Consider the following 27,901-nt stretch of genomic DNA (forward strand, 5'->3'; position numbering starts at 1 on the left):
AAGTCCCGGGTTCGATTCCAGTCAAGGGCATGTACCTTGGTTGCGGGCATATCCCCAGTAGGGGGTGTGCAAGAAGCAGCTGATCGATGACTCTCTCATCGATGTTTCTAACTCTCTCTCTCTCTCTCCCTTCCTCTCTGTACAAAATCAATAAAATATATTTTTTTAAAAAATATCATCTCTTCAATATTTATTACCAAAGTAACATATTTAAAATTCGTCAGTTCTATTAGTCACACAAAATACACAGTTGAAATAGAGATATTTTTGGAATTTGATATCTACAGTGAGAGCTTTAATCATGGGGGTAACAACAGTTATACTAGATAGGCGTACTGTGCTAGATGCGCTGCACCAATTATCTCTGGGGTCAGGGAGCTCTTTCTATAATAGGGGTCTAATAGTAAATGCCTTACCTAGCTGAGGGGGTCAGTTTCTGTTGTAATTACTCAATTCTGCCCTTACATTAAAAAAAAAAAAAAAAAAGCCATAAGTGAATAAGCTTGGCTGTGTTCCAGAGAATCTTAATTTATGGTCAATGAAATGTGAATTTCATACAATTTTCACGTCACAAAATATTTTATTTTTTATTGTTATTATTTTTTAGTCCTCACCCAAGGGTATTTTTCCATTGATTTTTTTAGAGAGAGTGGAAGAGAGAGGGAAAGACAAAGAAATATCGATGTGTGAGAAACATATCAATTGGCTGTGTCCTGCATGTGCAGGACCAGATACCTGGCAGGGGAGGAGCCTGCAACTGAGGTGCATGCCCTTGGCCTGAATCGAACCTGGACCTTTTGGTCTGCAGGAAACTGACTAGGGCGCAAAATATCATTCTTAAAAATATTTTTAAAAGACCATTGAGACGTGGCATTCCTAGTTCACAGGCCATACAAAAACAGAAAGCAAGCTGAATTTGGCACAGGCCTGTAGTTTTGCTGAATTCTGCATTATCTCAATCAGGTTGGGGAGGGGGGTATGTTCCTAAATGAACAGATAATATGAAAATTATACTGTCAAGCTAGTGGGAAAGAGTTTTCTCTCTAGCTTTGTTCCTGCTACCAGTCACTTTCTGCTACCCTGCTGGCACTGAGACGAATATTCAGGGCTTTATTCAATATAAGAGCAGCCCCTAAAAGTCTAGACTCGGACAAACCAATTTAAGAACTGTTACCGACTACAAGGACACACCACGGATCTTGAGGGTTTGAGTTAGAATGCTGTCACGGAGTCGGGTTTGCACTGGTCAAGCTACCTGCAGGGTGACCAGGAGGAAAAGCCGCAAGTTGCTGCAGTGACCCAGGGAAGAGACCACGGCGATCTCACCTGGACTGCAGACGAGGACGGGAGCCGAGGGGAGAGGTGCTTAGGATTAGGGTCGCGTTAGGATGAGGACTGTTCACATTGTCCTTTGTCTCACAGGGTAGAAGAGATTGATGACGCTTTTATAACTTTTATGAAATTGAAAAATTTAGAAAAAATGATCTAAAAATAAACAATTAAATATATCAGCCCTAACCAGTTTGGCTCGGTGGATAGAGCGTTGACCTGCAGACTGAAGGGTCCCAGGTTCGATTCCGGTCAAGGGCATGTACCTTGGTTGAGGGCCCAGCCCCCAGTAGGAGGTGTGCAAGAGGCAGCTCATCAATGGTCCTCTCTCATCGATGTTTCTAACTCTCTATCCCTCTCCCTTCTTCTCTGCAAAAAATCAATAAAATGTATTTTTTTTAAAACCCAACCCCTCCCCCCAAAAAAACCCCACTATATATATCAATAATAAAAAATAATTTAAAAACTGCTACCTAAATTTAGCACTTTCTTGTGTTTATTATTCACAACCATTTTAAACATTACAGAATCCTACCTTTGATTTACGGATTCCTTTACCCCAAAGTGGAGCATACCGTTTTCATCATGTCAACATAAAAGTTAGCTGAAAATACTTTTTCTGAAAACACACCTGAATCGCCACACTCCCAAACCGAAAAACCACCGCGTGGAGACCCTTTCCCCAATTTCCAGTTCTTTTTCAGAAGTTCACGTGGTCGTAGCGCGTTCCCACGGACCCTCCGCGCCCACCGGCACCCACGGACCCGCCCCTGCACGTTTCTCCTCCGCGTCCGGCTGCCAGCGCCGCCGCCTCCCGCCTCCCGGGGTGGCCCCGCCCCTTCCAACTCCGCGGCCCAATCCCTGTTCCCCTGAGGTCGCTTCCCTTCTCCCCGCCCCGACGGCTGCCTGCGACTGGCTACACGGACAGGGCCACGACAGGATGCCCCAGAGCCCCGTCGTGATTGGCTGGAGGATAGCCGGACCTCTCCCGATTGGCTGAAAAGAGCAGACAGCAAGTGTGACTGCGCACCGGGCGTGCGGACGCCGCTTTGTTGCCGGAGGGGGTGGCGGTGGAAGTTGAGGGAGGGGGTCAGAGGCCAGCGCTCCTCAGGACCCGCGGTCGCCGCCGGCGCAGTCACGTCGCCCGGGAGCCTTCCGCGGAGGAGCCGCACCGACAGCAGCCATGAGCGGCGGCGTGTACGGCGGAGGTGAGTGCGCGCGGCCGGACCTCTCTGCGCGCCGTTTCGGTGCGTGGGGCAGGTAACCGCCGCCCCCAGCCCTCCGAGGCCCCTCCCCGGCGGCCCCTTCCGGCCTCCGGGTCTCGGGACTCCCGCCCCCCATCCCCGCCTCGCGCTCTGCGGGCCCCGGCGCCCACCCGGCTCGCCGGGTCTCCGCCCCCTGCGGCCCCTTCCAGCCCGCGTCCCCCGAGGAGGAGCGGGTGGGGGGCCGCGCGTTGGCCTGGCGGCCGGCGTGAGGCTCCATCCGGGGGTCGTCGAGCCCCCGCGGCGGGAGGGAGTGACCCGCGGCTCCCGGGGTCGCGCCTCTCCGGAGCCTCCGTAACTCGGCGGCGTCGCGCGGGTGCGCGCGAGTTTCAACTTGGGAGTTCCCGCAGTTTGCGAGCGAGCGAGCGAGGACGGAGGCTTCCGCGGCGCCGGGGAGACGGCGCGGCGGGCGCGGAGGAGCGGCGGCCCCGCGGGACCTGCCGCCTGAGCGCCGGCCGCGGACCCTCCGCGCCGTGACTTCAGCTGCTTTCCCGGGGAGACTGGGGTGCAGCGGCGGGAAGATTGGGGAGGTTTAGGGACCTGGGTGGTGACACCAGGGCCCCCCCCCCCCCCCCCCCATTCCTGCAGTGCTTTGGCTTTGGGCGGGGGAGTTGACTTTTTTAGCCTATGAGGGTTCAGAGCCACATGCTCTCGGTAGTATGCGGATTTATTTAGATATAATTAATGTCCACTGTAGCTTCAGGCTCAGGAGAAACCCCTCGTTCCCTTTACCTGCCCAGAAGAGCTTGAATTAGGGCCCCTGCCCATCGTAGGAGATTGTCAGCGATAATTGTCTCTTTCTGGCCCCCCTGTATAGCACAGCAGGCTTTTATTATTATTTTTTAATATATATTTTATTGACTTTTTACAGAGAGGAAGAGAGGGATAGAGAGTTGGAAACATCAATGAGAGAGAATCATCCATCAGCTGCCTCGTGCACACCCGCTAGTGGGGATGTGCCCGCAACCAAGGTACATGCCCTTGACCGGAATCGAACCCGGGACCTTTCAGTCTGCAGGCTGATGCTCTATCCACTGAGCGAAACCGGTTTTGGAAGCAGGCTTTTATTACCAAACATCTGCTCTTCCTGTCATCCTGCAGTGACCCTTTGAAGCGCCCCCCACCCCCACCCCCTCTCCAGTCTTCTTGTCTCATTCCTAGCTCAGAAGGACGTTTTTTTACCCGATACCCCTTTCTGTCTCAATCCCTTGTGCATGGGGAGGCGAGAGGGGTGTCTCAGACTCTCAGGTCTTCGGGGTTCCCATACATATATATGTATTACATTTGGTCATTTTCTCCTGCTAATCCGTGTCATGTCTGTTTGATTGTTAGACCAGCCAACAGAATCTTTATGGGGGGGGTGGGGGGGATTTTGTTCTTCCCCACGCTGGCCAATGGGGTGCTTGCGAAGGTGAATGAGGTAATGCTGCCCTTGCGTCTAAACAGGGGTGCGTGCATCAACAGTTCAACATCACCTGCAGGCTTTTCACAGGCTTTTCACAATGCAGACTCTCACGCCCCAGAGAGAGTAAGGGAGAAGGAGAGAGAGAGGGAGAGAGAGGGAGAGAGAGAGAGAGAGAGAGAGAGAGAGAGAGAGAGAGAGAGAGAGAGAGAGAGAAAGAGAAACATCAATGTTGAGAGAGAACCATTGACCGAGCTGCCTCCTGCACGCCCCCACTGGGGGGCAACCCAGGCATGTGTCCTTGGCTGGAATCTAACCTGAGACCCTTCAGTCCCCAGGCCAACGCTCTACCCACTGAGCCAAGCCGGCCAGGCCAGAGCCTCCATTTTTGCAAGCTATCTAAAAGGAGCACAAGTGTGTATGACTACTGTGTTTCTGTTTGACGAGTTGGAGAACAAGGAGACAGAAGCAGCATGTTGCTATTGCTGTTGTGTCTAGTGAGGATGCTGTTCCTGGAGAGGGTGGCATTTTATTGGTAGGGGATATAGTAAATAAAGTTTCCCAAGTTTTTCGCGAGTAGCTTGAGTCTGTCTGGAGGTGATATGCTGACCCTCGCTGCCTTGTTCCCTGTTCATGTTCTTGGTTTTGATTTCTCAAATGTGAGCATCCGTAGTTTCCCATTTTCCTTTGGGGGAAGCCAGGTGGACCTTCATGACTTAACTCTTCCCCGTCTGAAGATGCAACCCTGACAGAAAAAACGGGAGCTGTGTGCCTTTGCCTCCTGGAGGCTGTTGACTATTTTGACCTGTAGGTTTACTGACCCAAGGATCTAGAGCACATGTGTCAAACACAAGGCCCGCGGGCCAAATCCAGCCTGCCAGGTCTTGCAATGTGGCCCGCACCGCGCTGTCATCACTGCACTCCGCTGTCAGTTTATGACATTGTCAGTTTATGACTGTTCAGTAAACTATTCGGCCCGCGATTTAGGCTGGATTTTAGATTTTGGCCCCTTCTCTGATTGAGTTCGACACCCCTAATCTAGAGGCTGTGCATTGAGTATTTCCTTAACAGGAATAATTTAATATGGGAAAAGTAGAAATAGATGCTAATAATGCCAGCAGCTAACATTTATTGAGTGAATCCTATATACCAACAACTGTTCCAGAGGTTTTTCATGTGTTGTATTCAGTATGTTCATCAACTATGTTATTCCACAACTATGGGAGGTGGTACTACTATCCCCATTGTAGTGAAGAAGAAAATGAGGCGTAAAAAAGATTAAGTAACCAGCCCAAAGTTAATTAACTTCCTCATAAATGGGGACTGAGACTCCCTGGAATGAAGAAAAGGCATTTCATAAATCATTTTTCAAGTAGAAACCATAGCATATTCATGTTACAGGTATTCAGAATAAACATCTTGTTTTTTATTTGCTGGGTAAATAGGTCTAAAAGCCCATTTTGCATAAAAATATTTAAAATCACAAAAATTATGTGCATGGTTTTCTATTTGAGTTACTGTATGGCCAGTATTCTATGTAATAAAAGGATAATAATGCAAATTGACCCTAATGGCAGAACAACCACTTGAAGTCACTGAGGCACACTGACCACCTCTTGGTCCCTTTTCCTGGTCAGAAGGCTCCCATTGCCCAATGGTGAATGGGGAACTGGGGGTTGGGGGCGGGGGAGGCAGGCTAAGGCCCCCAACCTGCCCCTCACCCCACACACAGAGGGTGACCCTCAGCGGGGACAGGGCTGGTAAGCAGGTGGGAATGGCTGACCTCTCAGTCCCTCGCTCTGGCTAGCAGGCTCCAATCAACCAATGGCGAATGGGGAACTGGGGGTGGGTGGCAGCAGGGGGTGGGGCCAGCTACGGGCAGCCTGGTAAGATGGCCCTGATCACATGCCAGGCCTAGGGACCATACTGCCCACAAATTCCATGCACTGGGCCTCTGGTTTACACATAGTGGTCACATTTTCTAACAGGTTTACTGTGAAAAGCAACTAACCTCACCAAAATTTTGTGTAATTAACAGTAGACTGTATTTTTTTTTTTTAATCGAGTTTTAAAGAGAGAGGAAGGGAGAGAGAGAAACATTAATGTGAGAGTGAAACATTGATCAGCTGCCTCTGGCACGCCCCCTACCAGAGATCTTATAGCATGTGCCCTGACGCCCTGGCAAACCTTTCTGTGCAGGAGAAGATGCCCAACCAACTGACCCACACCAGCCATGGCTAGACTGTATTGTTAACTTGTGTGCTTATTAAAAAGATCTTTGTAGTTAAAACTTTTTAGTTTACAGGTGTCTCATTCCAATAATAACTTCTGACCAGATTGGACACTGATCTTTAACTTTAGGACTAATGCATAATTCATCCAGATTTCTGTACCTTGTAACTGGTTTCTGATCCTACTCATTGCTCTCGTGAGCATCTTTAATGGTTCTTCTCTACTTCAAACTCTTTTGCATGATAAAAATGTCCATACAAAAAAAAATGAGCCCATCTCCCCACCTCCTCCCAAAGTCACTAGCATTCTGTGTCCTATTGGAATGTTATAAGACCAGGTAAGAAGACTGCCACTAGTGCTTTGTGCTTCCCAAGAAAGAAATCACATCTTTTTAAAACTTGGAAGCCATTTACTCTGGGGAAAAATATCAAAATTCTCAAATAGTCAAAACAGTAGCATTTTATCCATTAGAATGCCTCCTTAGTTTTTAATTCCAGACTTTTGAGGTTTTAATTTTAAGCCTCTATCTCCCCTTGCCATTCTCCTATTTCGGATTCCTTGGTGCTTGGATTTTTTACAAAACAAGGTACAAAAAATAGGCATTTCATCGGGCAGGCATGTTTCAGTGGTTGAGCTTGGACCTATGAACCAGGAGGTCATGGTTTCATTCCCAGTTAGGGCATGTGCCCTAGTTGCATGCTCGATCCCCAGTAGGGGGCATGCAGCCCATGATTGATTCTCATTATTGATGTTTCTATCTCTCTCTCCCTCTCCCTTCCTCTCTCTGAAAGCAATAAAAACATTTTTTTAAAAGAATGTGTTTTTTTTTTTACCTGACATTCTGCTTAATCAGTATTAAAGTTTACTAGTTTATGCTCATTAGTAAACTTTACTTACTATTTGTCTTTGAATTTACATGCTGTGGTGAAAGCAAATGCAATGTTCTGCTTTTAGACAAATTATTTGGACCAGAATAATTTATAGAGAAGGGTTAATTATTTTGTGGACATGTACCAATTACAGAAACGTCCTTTCAAAATAAAAATAAATGTCTCTGATTGGTGTGGCTCAGTAGTTTGGAGTGTTGCCCCATACACCAAAAGGTAGCAAGTTCCTTTCCCAGTCAGGGTACATGCCCAGACTTCATGTTTGATCCTTAATCAGGGCGTGTGGGAGACATCTAATTGATGTTTCTCTCTCTATCTCTCTCCTCCCCCCCCCCTCTTTTTTCCCTCCCCTCCCCCTTCCTCTCTAAAAAATAGAATAAGAAAATAAAAATCAGCCGAGACCAGTTTCGCTCAGTGGATAGAGCATTGGCCTGCGGACTGAAAGGTTTGGGGTTCGATTCTGGTCAAGGGCATGTACCTTGGTTGCGGGTACATCCCCAGTAGAGGGTGTGCAAGAGGCAGCTGATCGATGATTCTCTCTCATCGATGTTTCTAACTCTCTATCCCTCTCTCTTCCTCTCTGTGAAAAATCAATAAAATATATTTTTTTAAAAAGAAAGAAAATAAAAATGAGTGGATCTTAATTTTATTTAAATAAAAATGAGGTCATTCTGTAAAGGTACCATCTCTCAACTGTGAATATTTATAGTGTAATAATTGATATTTCTTTATTCTGTTTCATTAAATTTTTTAAATACTTGAAACAAAATAAGAAAAAATATATAAAAGTTTGTATGTGATATTTCTATACTAACTAGTTTAAGTAGATGTAATATACTGTATATTTGCCTAGATATTTTAAGAAATAAAATGTTAACTGCTGAAACCGGTTTGGCTCAGTGGATAGAGCATTGGCCTGCGGACTGAAAGGTCCCAGGTTCGATTCCGGTCAAGGGCATGTACCTTGGTTGCGGGCACATCCTCCAGTAAGCGGTGTGCAAGAGGCAGCTGACCGATGATTCTCTCTCATCGATGTTTCTAACTCTCCCTCTCTCTTCCTCTCTGTAAAAAATCAATAAAATATATTTTTTTTTAAAAAGAAAATGTTAACTGATATAGTGTTCCTCTCTCTTCTTTAGAGGTAAACACTGACTGAAGTTGGTATGTATTATTCTCGGATACATACCATATGCATATTTTTATACTTTTAGTAAGTATGTATGTATCCATAATGAATTAAGTAGTATCATGTTTGTATAAACACACACACACACACACATATTGTAATAATTAACTTTTTAGACTGATACTTTTGGGTTTATTCATGTTGGTATAATGTACAATAGATCTAGTTTACTCCTTTAACTATGTGTATTTCTCTATGTGGATAAACTGTAGTTTGTCTGTTTCTCTTTTTTTTTATTAAATATATTTTATTGATTTTTTACAGAGAGGAAGGGAGAGAGACAGAGAGCTAGAAACGTCGATGAGAGAGAAACATCGACCAGCTGCCTCTTGCACACCCCCTACTGGGGATGTGCCCGCAACCCAGGTACATGCCCTTGACCGGAATCGAACCCGGGACCCTTCAGTCCGCAGACCGACGCTCTACCACTGAGCCAAACCGGTTTCGGCTGTCTGTTTCTCTTCTGAGAGAGCATTAGATAACTTCTACCTTTTCCCATGACAAACAGTGTGACAATAATTATCATAGCAGCTACCATTTACAGTGTTTGTTATACGCCAGATACTGTTAGAAGTGCTTACATACATTAAAGCATTTAACACATTTAATCATTTTAGCATCCTATGAGATAGGAGACTGAAGTAGAGACGTTAATAAATCACCCAAGATCACATAGCTACTGAACATTCTCATAGGTATCTTTTTTATATATATGTGAGAGAGTTTCTCTAGGGAAGGTATGTGTATTTTCTGTGTATGCACATTTTCAACTTTACTAGATGATGAGTAATTGCCCTTAGTGGTTATGCTAATTTACAGCTTTTTCTAGCAGATGTATAAAAGCTCCTCTTTCCCTGCATCTTTGACAACACTTGGTCATATCAGACTTATCAATTTTTGCCAACTTCTTGGGAGTTAATAGTATTTATTATTTTGAATAATTGAAAAAATCCTTCTTTGAAAAATCAGTGCCTGGAAAATACAAGTGTTCTGTTTTAGCAGGCATGCTGTTTGGGCTGAAGTAATTTTAAAGTATAATTAGAGGCTTTTCTATGAATTTGAATGTGAAAAAATTTACAAACTTTCTCATTCAGCAAGAAACTTAATGTCCTAAAAACTTTGAAATGTGTAAACTTTGATAACCTTCATTTTAATGGTTTTCCTTGACCTATACCTTAAACTCTTACTCTTCAGAGAACCTACTCGGGATTTTGCTAAGTTTTTTGCTAATTGTATGGAATATTTCCCTTAAAAAAAGAAACATGGTACCTAAGTATACTGGATATCTTCTCTTTACCCCTGCGTGTTCCCAGGGAGAATATGGAGGCCATTTCTCCACTGAAAAATGGGATGGGTATGATGTTGGTTTTTTTTTCCTATGTAATTGATTATAAAATAGACTGTACTGGGTGCATTTTAGATGTAAAGCAACAGCTTCTTTAAGTTGAAAATTAACAATTTTTCATTTCCAACACATTTTCCCCTCTCTGGGCCTTTGAGGACTGAGCCATGCAGGCTACATCTGTGGGCTTCCTTGACATCTAGTTTGAACAATGGTAGAGTCACCATACTTCCTGTTTTGTGCCTCTTGTCCTGGTACAATTATTAATAAATAGAAGTAACCCAGTTTATATGAGAAATTTTAGAACACCTTAGCCATGGGGAACTATAATAGAGAGGTTGGTATGTTTGTTAGCCTGGCTCCTTCTCCAAGGGGTCAGCCAAGGCTGACTCCATCCCTCAACTCAAGGTCACAGCTCCTATCATCCCTTGGAACACAACTCTCTGGGCTCTGGAATAAGTTTCTTCTCCAGTTCTTCAATTCTAAGGATGATAGCATGTCTCTGATATTATAAGTTGTAGGGTATAGTACTGTCTTTTTTGTTTTAATATTATGAGTATATCTTTGTAAATAGTCCCTTTAATAAGTATACTCTCTTCAAATTACCCAATTTTAGTGTAGCGCCTCTTTCCTGATTCAAACTATTGTTATACCATGTATGACATTATAATTTAATTAAATGAATCTTTAGTTTAAGATATATTATTTGTTACAGATTTTTTTTTAAAATTGATTTCAAAGAGGGAGAGAGAGAGAGAAACATCAATGATGAGCGAGAATCATTGATTGGCTGCTTCCTGCACGTCCCCTACTGGGGATTGCAACCTGGGTATGTGCCCTGACTGGGAATCTAATCATGACCTCGTATTTCATAGGTTGATGCTCAACCAGTGAGCCACACCAGCTGGGCAAGGTGTATTTAAAATAAAGCTAGGTTCAAGATAGTAATAGTATGAATGTAATGCCTGTTTCAATTTTTATAGAGCTTTCACATACATTCTCATTTTAAGCAAATATGATGCTTGTAAGTTTTTAATGTTAATTATCTTCTTATCTTTCAGATGAAGTTGGAGCCCTTGTTTTTGACATTGGATCCTATACTGTGAGAGCTGGTTATGCTGGTGAGGACTGTCCCAAGGTAAAATATTAAGAGTTAATTGGATATGTAAGGCCATTCATGTAGAATTAAATTCATGCAGAAATTCTGATTCACATATGCTAAAATACATTAGTTGGGGGAAGAGGAATGATTCCTTAATAAAAGCAGATAAAACTAATATATCATATTTTGGACTCTTACAGGTGGATTTTCCCACAGCTATTGGCATGGTGGTAGAAAGAGATGATGGAAGCACATTGATGGAAATAGATGGTGATAAAGGCAAACAAGGCGGACCCACCTATTACATAGATACTAATGCCCTGCGTGTTCCCAGGGAGAATATGGAGGCCATTTCTCCACTGAAAAATGGGATGGGTATGATGTTGGGTTTTTTTTCCTATGTAATTGATTATAAAATAGACTGTACTGGGTGCATTTTAGATGTAAAGCAACAGCTTCTTTAAGTTGAAAATTAACAATTTTTCCATTTTTTATATATTTTTCATTCCACAACCTGACATTCCAGGCATTGAGAATACAAAGATGCATAAAACATGTCTCTTTTCCTGAAGAAACTCATAGATAGGGAGGATAGATGTATAAATACAAATGTGTAGATAAATGCTGTAATATAGCTATGTCTGATAGTCTGTGGAATTAGAGAGGAATGGCATTTAACTCTCTCATTAGGGGTCCGTGATAGTTTTCACAATGGAGGTAATTTTTGTACTGAATATTGATCACTGACAAAGAATTAGCCTGACTGACAAGAATAGGTAAAGCAGAGCAACTAGTATGTGTGAAGAGATGGAGTTGTGGAAGAAACTTACATGTTTATAAATGTCATCAATTATGTATAGCTGTAGCATTGGGTACCGTATGGCCAGTTGCAGGGAAGGTAGTCAAAGCAATCATAAAAGGGATTATAAACTGTGCCAGGGGTATAATAAGGTGGCAGTAAAGGTTAACCCCAAAGGATTTTAAACAGATGTGAAATATTCATATTTGCCAGCTGGAATTGTTACTCTGACAGCAGTAGATAGAATGGAGGGAGAGATACTAGAAACAAGAGGTTCAGTTAAGTGAGTGGGAGTCAGATGGAGAAATGAGGATTTAAATTATAACACTTATGGTGGATACTGAGTTGGCTTTCAGAGATATCCAGGAGACACATTAAGTGATGGGAGGGGTAAAAAGAAGAGTTAAGAAAGTCTTTTAGATTTTTGATTGGGGTAACCAAATTGAGGGTACCATGCACTGAGGTACGAATAGAAGGCAAAAAATAAGTTTTATGGTCTAAAAAGCAAGCGTAGCCCTAGCTGGTTTGGCTCAGTGGATAGAGTGTCAGCCTTTGAACTGAAGGGTCCCAGGTTTGATTCCAGTCAAGGGCACATGCCAGAGTTGCGGTCTCGATCCCCAGTAGGGGGCATGCAGGAGGTGGCCAATCCACGATTCTCTCTCATCAATGATGTTTTCATATCTCCCTCTTCCTCTCTGAAATCAATAAAAATATATTTTAAACTACCGGCCTCATGCACGAAATTTGTGCACGGGGGCAAAGAAGGGAAGGGGGTTGTCCCTCAACATAGCCTGCACCCTCTGCAATCTGGGACCCCTCAAGGGATGTCCGACTGCTCTCTCACAATCCAGGACTGCTGGCTCCCAACTGCTCGCCTGCCTGCCTTCCTGATTGCCAGCCTGATCACCCCCTAACCACTTCCATGCCAGCCTGATTGATGTCCTGCCAGCCCGTTTGCCCTAGGAGGACAGATAGGACTCAGCATATAGTTGTACTCATGGCTAAGATTGTTACACTAAAATGATACAAACAAAATCAGCAAAGGGAAAAGGGGGGTGTGAAGTCCAGAGGAAAGCAGTACAATCTTCCAAGAGCCTTCTCACAGTACAGTTATAAAAGAGGATGTTCCCCCAGCATCAAGTTGTTACAACTAGGAGAGCTCACTAGAGATTCCCTACCCAGGGTTCTTACTGGGGGCTGGTCATGTCGGTACCTAGTGCCTAGCCAGTACCAAGATCCCAGACTCCCAGGAGGAAAGAAGGTGTTCCTCATTTTTTGCGCAGTTTAGGCACAGTGAGCTATGTTTTCATTTAGGCTGTGTTTATGTCTCTGTAGGGAACTGTTTTGCTTACCAGTCAAGTTCCCAAATGCTAGCCAGGGTTCAGCCTTGCAGCCAGGCCTTTCTTAGGCCTGCTGTGTTAACTTTTCTGCACAGCAAGGAAATTAATGTGTTACTGAGTCAAAGTGATGAATATAGGTGCTGATGTTTTAAGCAGATGAGAAAGATTTTAAGACATGGAGCTGTATTAAATTACCCAGAAAGAATTAGAAGTATAAGTGTTGAAGATGTGGTTCCTTGTGAAAACTTGTTCTGTATTTAACTGATAGAGGCGACCAGGAAGGTAAATGTGAAGGAACATGTAGGGAGGTAGGAGAAAATTCAGGAGAAGGATAAGATAAGGAAAAACAATGTCAAAAAAGATGCTGTGTATATCTCCAGCAGCATTGTTTTGAAGGTATTTTTATATTCTAGTTGAAGATTGGGATAGCTTCCAAGCTATTTTGGATCATACCTACAAAATGCATGTCAAATCAGAACCCAGCCTGCATCCTGTCCTCATGTCAGAAGCTCCGGTAAGAACAACAATTTCTTTTCTAATTTTTTTCTCATTTTCCAGCCACCATTCATTTGAAAATGTTTCCTTTTTTTTTTTTTTTTTTTAAATATATTTTATTGATTTTGTACAGAGAGGAAGGGAGAGAGATACAGAGTTAGAAACATTGATGAGAGAGAGTCATCGATCAGCTGCCTCTTGCACACCCCCCACCGGGGATATGCCCGCAACCAAGGTACATGCCCTTGACCGGAATCGAACCCGGGACCCTTCAGTCCCCAAGCCGACGCTCTATCCATTGGGCCAAACCGGTCCCGGCCCTTTTTTTTTTTTTTTAAAGAGACATAGAAATTCATATATTCTTGTTTGAAAATTAGGGAAAGGGGTATTCATTTTTAAATGATATTATAAGTTCAACATATTCAATAAGTAAAATATTCAAAGAATAATACAAAACACCCTAATGGGTTTTGGTGGTTACTTTATGTATTTTTTCCCCCCTAGGGATGTATTTAACATTAGAATCGTTAGGCTGCTTCCCATTTTGGTTTATGAATTGTCTCTTGTGTCACAAGTGTAGTGTATATCTGCTTTCTTTATTTAAAAAAAATACTTAGAAATTATTTTAGAGTATTAAGTATTTTATTTTTCAAAATATATTTTTATTGATTTCAAACAGGAAGAGAAAGAAAGAGGGAGATAGAAACATCAGTGATGAGAGAATCATTGATCACTTGCCTCCTGCACACCTCCTACTGGAGATTGAGCCCACAACCTGAGCATGTGTTCTGACTGGGAATTGAACTGTGACTCTCTAGTTCATAGATCCGTGGTCAACAACTAAGCCAACCACACCAGCCAGACCATATCTGCTTTTATACTCGGGTCTCCAGGAGAGATGTCAAATGTTGAACAAGGGCTGCAAATTGCTAGACTGAAGTCTCTTCTGAAACGCTTAAATTAATAATTTTCTGTTACTGTTTCTAACCTCTACAGTCTTTTAAGAGTAGCAGTTGTAGCCTGGCCAGCATGGGTCAGTGGTTGAATGTGGTCTTATGAACCAGGAGGTCACTGTTCTCTCTCTTCCTCTCTGAAATCAATAAAAATATTTTTTTTTTAAAAAGGAGTAGCAACTCTTAAGTATCAGAATTTGGTGGTTTAATATTCATATTTATGATTTTGATTCATAGATTTAAGGTTTAATAATACTTTAATTCCTTTAATTTAAAATGTTATTTCTAGAACTTATTGCAGCAGATAATTTTACCTCTTATTAAATAATAAAATTTTTATTTATATTTATTTACTAAAACTACCAATAGAATTGAACCAAATATTTGTTGTTATGAAGATTATTTGTCATGGTATTTTATTTTATTGTACATTTTTTGTTAATATAGTGTTAAAATGCATCTTGAGATAAATCAACATTTTATAAAAGTTTTCAAACAAGAAGTGATTTGCGTTTCTTTTTCCCTCTTCTCCAGTGGAACACTAGAGCCAAGAGAGAGAAACTGACAGAGTTGATGTTTGAGCACTACAACATCCCAGCATTCTTCCTTTGCAAAACTGCAGTTTTGACAGCGTATCCTTGAAAGAATAATGCTTAGGTTTTCTCTTAAAGTAAACATGCGGTGCTCCTTAAGCACAGACATGAGCCAGTTCTCGCTTGTTCAAAACTGAACACTTTGGGGTGTTTTCTCTCTTGCCTTTTTAAAAAGATTTTAGAAAGAGGAAAAGAGAGAGAGAGAAATATCGAAGTGAGAGAGAAACACTTAAATTAGTTGCTCTAACTGGGGATCAAGCCCACAACCCAAGTATGTGCCATGACCCGGAATCAAACCCACAATCTTTCAGTGCATAGGACAACACTCCATCCAACTGAGCCATACCAGCCAGAGCTAGTTCAGTTTAAAATACAAACAATAAACATATTAATGTTAACATTTTTATGAAAACGGTAATTATATTTTATAAAACTAATAATAAGAAAAGTACCATTCTTTTATCTGACTTAATGAATGATAGATGAGTTCTCATATCTTCCAGTCACTCTGTCTGTGTACTTGACACCTTAAGCTAGTAAGTAAGGCTTAGTTTTATGCTCCCATACTTTGGAGAATGCATTTAGTAAAAAGGTGCCAAAACGTCAGTTGAGTACCAGTAATGGCAAAGATAAATCACCTCCTTTCTGACCATTTAATGCTTCGGTCGTCAACCAGTGGTCCGCGAGGTCCGAAAGGTTGGCTACCGCTGATTTAATGTTCTCAGAATTCTTCCCTCTTACCACCTCTACCCATTCCTTGTTCCTTTTTGCCTTTGTTTGCTTTGTGTTTTTGCCCTTAAGTCCTTCATCTCTTTTGGCATGCTCCTTCTGGCTTAACTTACCCATTTTCTTGACTTAGATACCTGTTTTTCGGTGACAATTCCCATATCTTTCTTGTGAGCTCTAAGCTCAGCTGCCAACTAGTATATTTTCTGTAAGCACTTTAAACTTAAGTCCAACACTGACTTTATTCCTTCTCCATCTGTGTATTATCCTATTCCCAGTTGCCCACACCAGAAATCTTTCCCTTTAATTCAAGTGTATCAGTCATCAAGAGCTATGTGTCCGGTATCTTTACCTTCCCCCCTCCCCCCACCCCTCCCCGCCCAATCATCTCTCAATCCATTTATTTCTCTCTATCCACTACCCTTGCATTAGGTGCAAGCTCTTTCCAGGATTCCTGCCACCCTTCCTCTTACCTTGGCCATTCTTCACACTGTAGCTCTTATCTTTGTTAATTGCAAACCTCTCTAAGCTAGAATCCTTATCCACATTCTTCATTCTTCTACTAGGCTATGTTGAACTACTTGCATTTGCCTGACCTCACCTGCTCTCTTGCCTCCTGGCCTTCTTTGTGTTCTTGCTTTTCCCCAGGTTCCCCTCCTCAGCTTACACTTGGATTTCCCAGGGGTTGGTTACGGGGTCTCTAATACCCCACAGGGCATCCCGAGCTATTCTTTTTACAGCTTTCTTTACTGATCTCTACTTCACTAAGCGGGATATTCTTTAGGGCAAAGGTAAATGGTTCACCTTTGTGAATCTTCTGTGCTTAAGGAATGCCAGCCTTTATTGAAATCAGACTCATACTGGACATATAATAGATGCTCAGCAAATATTTGAATGGCTCTATTCCCAAACAGTGGTTTAAGATGTTTCGGGCAAAGCTGTGGAAATGGGATATGCCTATATTCAGTGGCTATGGATGGAAACTGCCACTTAGTTGCCACCCTGCAGAAATACCTCTTTAATCATTTGTGACAGTGGTTTTAATTCTTAGCTCAAGGTCCACAGCCTCCTACTGTTTTTACCAAGTTCCTGTGTGTTTTGTGAAATAAATGCTTCTCAGTTTATTGTAAGCCATTTGATGTATCTCCGGGGACTTTGTGTAACTGTGTTGATTTTGACCAACTTAACAGATGTCTCTCTCCAGGAGAAAGGTTTCCCCAAGTTCCTCACACCACCACTCTGGAAATCCGTCCTGCCTGTTGTTATTTCTTTTTAAATCACAGTCATGATTTGATATCAAGTTTAACCCCTAGATTTTCTTTAACACATTTTAAGCCATAATGCCTCTGTTTGCAAAGACCTTAATAAAACCTTTCCTTCATAATAAACTTTATTTTTAGGAGTCTTGATCCTTTCTTTCCCTTAATGCTTTAAACTAGATTTGCTAATGGGCGTTCGACTGGGCTCATTTTGGACAGTGGAGCCACTCACACCACCGCAATTCCAGTGCACGATGGCTATGTCCTTCAGCAAGGTAAATGCATTAACCCGCGTGCTCTGAGACAGTGGTAGCAGTCATGAGGATACAGATGAGGACACTGGGCTGTCAAAGCATACCAAGTCCAAATATCTTTTAGAGGTATTTTTAGAAATTGTTGGTATATAATGTAGATTTAAAAACATGTGTGGCTTCGTGAGTGCTTTGAGGGATAGTTCTGTTATTTCTACTTATAAATAATTATTCACATAAATCCGCAGAGGATATTTGTCCCAGGGAGTTTGAGCGGAATGTTCTCTTAGCCTTGTTTAATCTGTTTCATAGGCATTGTAAAATCCCCTCTCGCTGGAGACTTTATTACCATGCAATGCAGAGAGCTCTTCCAGGAAATGAATATAGAACTGATTCCTCCATATATGATTGCATCAAAAGTAAGTGATGACTGGTGAATTTCCTCTTTGGAATTTATCTCCACCTCTTCACCTCATGTTGTGGGCTCCGTTAACCTAGCGCATGCTCTTGGCTCCCAGGAACCTGTGCGCGAGGGATCACCAGCAAACTGGAAAAGGAAAGAGAAGTTGCCGCAGGTCACAAGGTCTTGGCACAATTATATGTGTAACGTAAGTAATCTTATCTTCTTCATGAATGACTTACAGGCTGTAAGTCTTTGAATACAATATGAACACTTTTCAACCTTTACATTTTTATATGACATTTTAGAAACAGAATTAATAGCTTTTTTGGGGGTGGGGTTGTTTTTCATACTTGCCAAACAGATATGTCAACAAACTACTACGTATTCATTTGGATTACTGTGGTGAGACTTAGAAGGAACTTTGGTTTTGGGGGAAAACAAGCATTATGCTATTCTGAACTTTTCTTTTTGGTGGTGAAATGGTTTTTGTCTATAGCACATTTGTCAAACACAAGGCCCGCGGGCCAAATCCAGCCCGCCAGGCCTTGCAATGTGGCCCGCACCGCGCTGTCATCACTGCACTCCGCTGTCAGTTTATGACATTGTCAGTTTATGACTGTTCAGTAAACCATTCGGCCCGCGATTTAGGCTGGATTTTAGATTTTGGCCCCTTCTCTGATTGAGTTCGACACCCCTAATCTATAGCAATCTCCTGGTGTGGCTCAAGTATGTTCTCTTGTCTAATAATCAGTCGGCCATATAAAAAAATATGGATTATTGCCCTAGCCCAGTGGTCGGCAAACTCATTAGTCGACAGAGCCAAATATCAATTGAAATTTCTTTTGAGAGCTGAAAACCAATTTCTGAGCATGGCCATGAAGTTTCAATCATACTGTACGTGCGTGCCCGCTCGTGGTATTTTGTGGAGAGCCACACTCAAGGGGCCAAAGAGCTGCACGTGGCTCGCGAGCGTTGGTTTGCTGACCATTGCCCTAGCCCATTTGGCTCAGTGGATAAAGCGTCAGCCTGTGGCTGAAGGGTCTCAAGTTCAATTTCAGTCAATGGCACATACATTGGTTGCTGGCTCCATCTGAAGGCATCCAATCTATGTCTCCCTCTCACTGTCTCTTCCTCTTGCCACTCTCTTAAAAAAAAATAAAATGTGGATTTTTTTCATATAGCAGGGAGCCAACGAGATATTCTCTTTATTAAAAATCCATTTCTGAACATAGCACTTACTGACGGGGAGAGGTTAGTAAAACAACTTCTCATAGCATAGATAAACATCCAATTCTCACAGTAAAAGTATATTAAAGTCATAATTCACTATGGCAGACATATATTCTATCTGACATTTTAGCACCTAAAGATAAAGGTTTTTTGTATGTGTTTGGTACAAGGAAAAATTGTGGAAATGATTAGCAATTTGGACTAGATATTAGACAATATTTATCCTTAGCAAACCCAGAGGACAGGTATTTCAAAGTAAATTTTAAAATTGTTGTGCCCTAGCCAGCTTGGCTCAGTTGGATAAAAGTGTCGGCCTGTGGACTGAAGGGTCCCAGGTTCGATTCTGGTCAAGGGTACATGCCGAGGTTGAGGGGGCATACAGGAGGCAGCTGATCAGTGATTCTCTCTCATCATTGATGTTTCTCTCTCTCTCCCTTCCTTTCTGAAATCAATAAGAATATATTTAAAAATAAATAAAATTGTTGTACAGTATATGCATCATGTAAAGTTACATCAAGTACAGTGTATATGCAAAAATTACAGGTAATGATGAAATCTGTCTTCTACTAGTAAGTCTAAGCTTTTCTTAAAATAAAAACAGTGTTTTGAAACTTTTTATGTAGGACTGTGATACAAGGGTTCTCAGTTTTTCATTTGTTTCATACTGTTGTTACTTAAATGTTCTGCATTTTAGCTTCTAATTCAAATGCTTATAATTGGGGTTTCTTTGATAATCGAGAGTCTTTGCTGGATAGATTTATACCCTTGAATTTCTTACCCATCCAGGAACATGGCCCAGTTTTCTTAAGAAAAGTATTTTATTGATAATGTTACAAAAGTATTGAGTGCAAAGACAAATCTCAATAACTGTTTCTTAAAGTATCTTATTTTTACCCATAGTGTGTGATCCAGGATTTTCAAGCTTCAGTACTTCAAGTATCAGATTCAACTTACGATGAACAGTATGTATTAATTTGCCTGCAAGATAGAATTTAATAGCTCTTTAAAACCTTCATACTAATCTTTTAAAAAACTGAGTACTTCCTAAATGAGGTAGGAAGTTGATTTGTTTAGATAAAAAAAGAATCGTAGAATATGTTTAACTGCTTGAAAGGTAAAAAGTTGTTAAGAAATATGGAATAACATTTAAAAAAACAAGAGAAATATGGAATAACATTTTAAAAGAAAATAGATCTCACTCTTTCATATTAGTTGATTCCTTAGTAATCATTTTTGAAGAGGATTGTCTTTGTCTTTGTCTTTTGTTTAATGATGTTTACTGTGTTTTCAGAGTAGCTGCACAGATGCCAACTGTTCATTATGAATTCCCTAATGGCTACAACTGTGATTTTGGAGCAGAACGGTTAAAGATTCCTGAAGGATTATTTGACCCTTCCAATGTAAAGGTATGAAAGCTTATTTTATAATTAGCCTGGCTTTTCCTGTATATATAGAGATCTTGTGTGATTAGAATACCTATATAATACTAAATGCTTTTGGACACACTTTATTGCTTGAAGTTCTCTGTGTCTCCATTTTGTTTTGTTGTAGGGATTATCAGGAAACACAATGCTGGGAGTCAGTCACGTTGTCACTACAAGTGTTGGAATGTGCGATATTGATATCAGACCAGTAAGTGCCAGTCTCTTGTTTATGGCATGGAGATATCTCTGGGTACTGAAATGCCCCCAGGTCATTATTTAAGTTGGCAGTTTGGGTCATTGTCTTTGAAGTCCACTGTATAACAGAATATGTAAAAAGATGGGAGTACTCGAAAAGGAAAAATGCAAAACTCTGGATCTGTGGTGTCCAGTATGGTATCTATTGGCCACATGGGGCAATTTAAATTAAAACAAATGCAAATTTCAAAGTCGGTTTTTCAGTTGCACAGGCCACAGGGTAAATGTAGCAAATAGTTACTGTATGACAGTGCAGATATACAGCATTTTCGTCATCACAGAGTTCTTTTGGATAGTGCTGTTCTAGACATTTCCTAAAAGGAGACAAACCAAAATATATGTTATTGGTGATTTTTTTCTAGTCTATATAGTACAGTTTTCCTTTTATTACTCAAGAAGGTTAAGGTTTTTTTTGTTTTTTTGTTTTTTTTTAATATATTTTATTGATTTTTTACAGAGAGGAAGGGAGAGAGATAGAGAGCTAGAAACGTCGATGAGAGAGAAACGTCCACCAGCTGCCTCTTGCACACCCCCCACCGGGGATGCGCCCGCAACCAAGGTACATGCCCTTGACCGGAATTGAACCTGGGACCTTTCAGTCCACAGACCGACGCTCTACCAAACTGGTTTCGGCAAGAAGGGTTAAGTTTTTGTAAGAAGTGTAGTTAAGTGATTTCTTTCATATTTTTGTGCTTTTCTAATTTTAAAATACTCCATATTATAACACCAATCTGATTACCAGATTGAGTGTACCATATTTTTACCCTAGGCTCAATTTGTAGCCAATACAGGGGTGAGCAAAAGGAGGTTTACATTTGTTCGTAGAGAACGACTTGCAGGTTATAATTATTACCAAAACCTTATTAACTCAAAAAGAATATCTCACCTTCCCTCCGTCCCAACCTCTCCCCTTCTTCTCTCTTTCAAAAAATAAATAAAAATTCCATCCCCAAAGATTTTTATTTAACTGTTTCAGGCATTGGTGTTTTAAAATCTGCCTAAATGAATAGAATGTGTAACCAGTATTGAGAACCGCAGGACTAAGCTACTAGGTCTGTATAGGAGTAAAACAATTTAAAAAGGGAAATTGTAGTGGTGGACATGGATTTTTTGTTGTGTTTAAAAACTGTTGGAAACCTTTGGAACTAATTTATTTTTGTTTTGTATCCTAGGGTCTCTATGGAAGTGTCATAGTGGCAGGAGGAAACACGCTAATACAGAGCTTTACTGACAGATTGAATAGAGAACTCTCTCAGAAAACTCCCCCAGTAAGTTTTCTTTGTTCTTTAGTGGTATTCTCCAGTCACAGGTGTCCACACTGGTGTAATTTCATAGTTAAAGATTTGTTTTGCGATACATAGGTATTTTGTATATACCTGGTACAGTATTACTTCAATAAAGTTAATATTCTTTTTTTTTTTTTTTAAGTGGTTGTTTTTTTAAAAAAATTTTAAAAAGAGAGAGGAAGGGAGATGGATAGAGAGATAGAAACATTGATGAGAAACATCATCTATTGGTGCCTCCTGAATCCCTTTTGACTAGGAATTAAACCTGTGACCTCTTGGTTCCTGAGCCACACCAGCCAGGCTTAATATCCCTTATTAATCAAATTTTCCTAGATGACATCTATTTGTTACTCTTAAATTTAAATATCACTTTAGTCATTGATTCTATAGCTAAATACCTATAGTCTGCTGGGCACTGGAGATATAAAATGTAGTCCCCACCCAGTGTGTGCTGAGTCTGCAAGGATAAGTAGACATGGACAGAATGACTGGAATGTGCTCAGTGGTCCAGTATGTCATGAACCAGGTGGTCTTGGGAACACTGGCCTCAGTGAAGAAGCTGTTTGGATAGGAGTTAAGTAATTTACATCTAGGTGGAGGGAAAACCGTGTGCACAACATGAAGGGGAGATGGTATATTCCAGTATCTCCAAATAGTTGGCTTATCTATGCAGAAGTGGGGAGAGTGATATGGCTGGTTATATGGCTGATGTATTAGATTCCTAAGGCTGCCGAAACAAAGTGCTGCAAAGTGGGTGGTTTAAAACTACAGAACTTTAAAAAAAAATTTTTTTAATTTGTTTTTATTTTATTTTAAATCTTTATTGTTGAAAGTATTACATAGGTCTTTCTTTCTTCCCCATTAACTTCTTCCAGCCTGCTCCCATCCTCTCCCACCTAGGCCCTCACCACCCCATTGTCTGTCCATGGGTTATGCATTTATGCATATAATAAAACAACAGAACTTACCTCTCTCTCTTTCCACCATGTAAGGACACGGAGAATTCGGCAGTCTATAAGCCAGGTAGAAAGTTCTCACGAGAAGCAGAATCAGCGGACATACTAGTCTTGGACTTCCATCCTCCAGAAGTGTGAGACAATAAATTTTTGTTTTTTAAGATAAAAAACAGAAAAAAATGGAAATTTATTTTCTCTCAGTTCTGGAAGCAAGAAGTCTGACATTAAAATCATTAACATGATTTCTCTGAAACCTTCAGAGGAGAATCTTTCCTGCCCTCCTACTCCTCCTAGCATGAGGGTTTGCTAGCTTCCCATAACATCTCCTACCCTCAGTGTCTATCTCTATGGTCATAGGCATTCTCCCCTGGTGGGTCTGTTCTTTTCTTATTAGAACACCAGTCATATGGATTAAGGGCCCACCCTGCTTGAGTATAACCTCACCTTAATTTATCTTAATTACATCTGCAAAGATCCTGTTTCTAAATAAAATCATATTCACAGGTATCAAGGATAAAACTTCAGTGTATGTCTTTGGGGACACAGTTGTAGCACATTGAGTTGCTTACTGTACACTTAAAGGATTGAATCTGGCAGATGATTGAAGAATTCCTATGTTTATTTTTAAAAGATCACTGTGTGCCTTGTGGTAACTTAAAAGGATAGAAGAACCTGGTTTTGGGAGAAGGGTGTTTACATGGTGGGTACATTGATAACAGAGTAGCAGTTATAACCTTTAGATTTTAAAACTTCTATCACATAGTTTATTGTAGGGTATTCTAAACTAATGTTATTTTAAAACACTTCTTTTTTTTAATGTATTTTATTGATTTTTTACAGAGAGGAAGAGAGAGGAATAGAGAGTTAGAAACATTGAAGAGAGAGAATCATTAATCAGCTGCCTCTTGCAAACCCCGTATTGGGGATGTGCCCGCAACCAAGGTACATGCCCTTGACCGGAATTGAACCTGGGACCATTCAGTCCGCAGGCTGACGCTTTATCCACTGAGCAAAACCAGTTCTGGCTTAAAACACTTCTTAGGTGTTATATAGACCCTAACAATATTTGCATATTTGATATTCTTGGTTTTTCATATAAAGGAGTATTTCATATATTCTAAATTTTTGTAATTGTGTTATTTAAATATTGATACAGGCACCAATTGATTCTTGCCTTGTATTTACTCCGTTCTTGGAAATACAGTCTGACCTGGAATATACCTAAGCTATCATTGGATTTCTTAGAAAGTCCCAGAATAGTGAATATGGACATGGGCTATCAAGACCACTTAGATATTAACTACCCTTATTCATTAGGAGGCAATGAAAAATTGATGGGATAACAGGGAACAATTCCATTGTAATGATACCAACCAATCCCTCGCCTATAAAATCCTTCGTTCATCCTTCCTCTTCCCAGGACCCCCTCCCACCCATATGATAGTCCATTCCTGCCACCATTTATTTCACTGTGCAAAAGACTCACACTGTGTTCCTATCCTATCTAATAAAGAGGTAATATGCAAATTGAAAGTCACTCCCAACACACAAGATGGCCGCACCCATGTGGCTACCACAAGATGTTCTGCAGGGGAGGGCAGTTGGAGATGACCAGGCCTGCAGGGGAGGGCAGTTGGGGGCAATTGGGCCAGCAGGGGAGCAGTTAGGTGTCAACCAGGCTGGCAGGGGACTGTTTAGGGGGTGATCAGGTTTCAGGCAGACCTTTGGGGCAAGCAATCAGGCAGGCAGACGAGTGGTTGGGAGCCAGCAGTCCTGGATGGTGAGAGGGATGTCCCAGATTGGAGAGTGTGCAGGCTGGGCTGAGGGACACCCCACTCCCTACCCCCCACCCCCTGTGCATGAATTTTGTGCACTGGGTTTCTAGTTTAGAATAATGAAAATATCAACAATTTGTGAAATATTCCCAGTAGCAAATTTCTAGGTGGAGAGTAAAAATCTCTTGATTCAACAAGTGAGAGTGATAATGCTCAGGCATAAAAACCACAATGTTTATCGAGAGTTAGTTTAAAACAGAAACACTAATTAGAAAGGGAAGCAGTATGCCGAAACCGGTTTGGCTCAATGGATAGAGCGTTGGCCTGCGGACTGAAAGGTTCCGGGTTCGATTCCGGTCGTCATGTACCTTGATTGCGGGCACATCCCAGTGCGGGGAGGGGGTGTGCAAGAGGCAGCTGGTCGATGTTTCTCTCTCATCGACGTTTCTAACTCTCTATCCCTCTCAATTCCTCTCTGTGTAAAATCAATAAAAATATATTTAAAAAAAAAAAAAAAAGAAAGGAAAGCAGTATGAATAAAAACCTTACCTGAGAGCTGATGTGTGCATTTGTTTTCTAAGTGGAACATGGTGTGGGCTGTGGAGGGGTGAACTAAGATAGTTAGGAAAGCATGAACCTTTGAAGAGAAATAGAAAATTGTGGACTACTGAAGGAACCACAGATTGGGATAGCTGGACTTGGTGTTGGAAGACATGAAGTCCTATATGAAGCATTTAGCACTGTACTTGATTTATAGTAAGTATTAAATATATGTTTGTGGTTATAAGGTATAAAAAGTATAAATACCACTCTTTGGTATATAGTTCTCTAAGATTTATATAATTTACTTTCTTATTAAATATTACACATTAAAAGCCAAAGTTTAAAGTACTTTATACCATAGGTCAACCTATACCTAAAAGCATAACTTTTGCAAAAAAATCATGTATCTGTATTTAAATCAATCATTAAGAAGTTCTCAAAGGTAAATTTACTAATTTAAATCACCTGTTGTATTTAATATTTGTAAATAATATTTAATTATTCTTCCCTCTCAATTTTAGAGTATGCGGTTGAAATTGATTGCAAATAATACAACAGTGGAGCGGAGGTTTAGTTCATGGATTGGTGGCTCTATTCTAGCTTCTCTGGTGAGTAAATTACTTGGAAAAATACCTAACAATTTGTGTTGAATGATTTAACTTAAATATGCCACTGAAAACACTAAATTTAATAAAGACTAAAAATAATTCCAATGCAACCATTTATCTTTGTATTTTATAACCATCATAAAAGTAGTTTCCCCTCTCAAACTGATGGGAATCTGTTAATGTATTCACGCCCCTTCAATTGTACTCTCTCTGGCATTGCCAGTATGTACCTGCAGCATATTTAAAATTGAATCAATTTTTCTCAGCTTCTAGTTGTCCCTTGGCCTTTTGGTGAGGTAGAAGAAGTCAAGAATTGATTCTTGGGGCAAATGGTTCACTCATGGTGCTGGCTTTTACATGTTGCTTAGACTGGCGCCTGCCTTGTATCAAGAGAAAAAAAACCCTTATTCTTATTTGCACCCTAGACTGGAGAATGTTCTCTTCCCTTCAGAGCAATCAGTTAAATGTCACCAAATACTTATGCTAAACATTTTTAAGCAATTATCACATGTGTCAAACACAAGACCCGCGGGCCAAATCCAGCCCGCCAGGCCTTGCAATGTGGCCCGCACCGCGCTGTCATCACTGCACTCCGCTGTCAGTTTATGACATTGTCAGTTTATGACTGTTCAGTAAACCATTCGGCCCGCGATTTAGGCTGGATTTTAGATTTTGGCCCCTTCTCTGATTGAGTTCGACACCCCTAAATTAGATGTTTGGAGCTGTCCGTGTGTGTATTTCTTGTCTATGTTCTATTTCCAGTCTTTTAGGAGATCTCAGACCAAAACGAGATACCATGACTGAATGCATTCAACATTCTTTTTATTTTATTTTATTGATTTTTCATAGAGGAAGGGAGAAAGATAGAGAGCTAGAAACGTCGATGAGAGAGAAACATCGACCAGCTGCCTCTTTCAACTACCGAGAATGTGCCTGCAACCAATGTACATGCCCTTGACCAGAATCGAACCTGGGACCTTTCAGTCCGCAGACCGATGCTCTACCACTGAGCCAAACCAGCTTCGGCAGTGACTGAATGCATTCAAATAGTCATGTAGTCCAGGTTCCGTCTTCCTTTGGTCTCTTTTCTCCTTTCACCTTGTGTCTTTGGTGAAGTGCTTGTTATCATGTGTGTGTACTTGTTAAATTTTATCCTACTTCTGGTGAGCACTTTTCTAAATGTTACCGTTAATCAATCCTGGACCATCTTTTCAGTTCTGTACCTGGTGCAAGCCTTGCACCGGTTTCTGTTGTTGCCTTAGATTGGCACCAAGTCATAGCCAACTCTCCACCTCCTTTTCACAGCCTCTTTTTATCCATATGACAGTGTAACTAGTATAAGAGGGTTTAATATTCTTTCTAACCGTAAGTAGTGTTTGTGGGTGTTCTGGAGGACGGCAGAAACAGGAGTTCTTCACAGAGTAGGAGTTGTGAAAATAAAGATAAAATGTATCTTTCCATTTCACAGGGCACCTTTCAACAGATGTGGATTTCCAAACAAGAATATGAAGAAGGAGGGAAGCAGTGTGTGGAAAGGAAATGCCCTTGAAGAGTGTTCCTCCACCTCCACCTCCTGTCACCTTACGTTTCATAGCTTTAGTACACTCAGGAAAAGAATGACCATCTTTTGTAGAATGTTTATACATTTTTGCATATTTCAATTTCCACTTAAAACTTTCAAGGCTTTAACTGGCTCTATAAACTAAAATAAGTTTGTGCTTTCCTTGGGATGCACTTATTCTTATTACAAGCATTTTATAATTTTATATAAATGTCTATTTTCTCTAAATATTTTACTTTAGTCAAATGCTTTCCAACTCTGCTTAGGATTAATTACCAGTGGATTGATAGAGTTACTTTTTATTGATGAGTAAAACGTATTGTCTATGCTTTTTACCTTAATAAAAATTGCTAGCCATCCAGAAACATTTTTGGACTTACGTTGTCTTGTGACTTGATAATTTAAATACTAAATGTATTTATGAGCATTTTCAGTGAAAGTACTCATTGTTTATTAACAGCAGCTAATCCACAGCACCTCACATTCTATTACATTAACAACAGTAATAAAAATGTTAGTGGAATTGCTTTTGCTATAGTAATTAACTTTACTTTCCACTGTTAGATATAGATGATACTGAAGTCTGCTTAGATGTCATCTATATATATATAAAAGGCTAAGTGACCAACCATCTGTCTGACCATCTGGCACATAGATACATACTGGCAATTTAAAAATAAATGTTGACTCGTGCATGTGTGA

At 40.9% G+C, this 27,901-nt stretch overlaps 1 protein-coding gene across 1 annotated transcript; it reads left to right on the forward strand.

Moving 5' to 3' along the window:
• The first annotated feature begins 2,332 nt into the window (after window positions 1-2,332).
• On the forward strand, window positions 2,333-27,566 carry ACTL6A (actin like 6A). Its single transcript, XM_084875565.1, has 14 exons — window positions 2,333-2,537; window positions 10,702-10,778; window positions 10,943-11,117; window positions 13,295-13,395; window positions 14,864-14,961; window positions 17,088-17,182; window positions 17,471-17,577; window positions 17,677-17,766; window positions 19,692-19,753; window positions 20,083-20,197; window positions 20,343-20,423; window positions 21,643-21,738; window positions 25,552-25,638; window positions 27,107-27,566. The coding sequence occupies exons 1-14, from the start codon at window positions 2,513-2,515 to the stop codon at window positions 27,185-27,187; spliced, it is 1,290 nt and encodes a 429-aa protein (XP_084731691.1). The 5' UTR covers window positions 2,333-2,512; the 3' UTR covers window positions 27,188-27,566.
• Window positions 27,567-27,901: the final 335 nt, after the last annotated feature.

This window comes from Pipistrellus hanaki (assembly GCF_964339955.1).
Source record: "Pipistrellus hanaki genome assembly, chromosome: 2".
Lineage (NCBI taxonomy): Eukaryota > Metazoa > Chordata > Mammalia > Chiroptera > Vespertilionidae > Pipistrellus > Pipistrellus hanaki.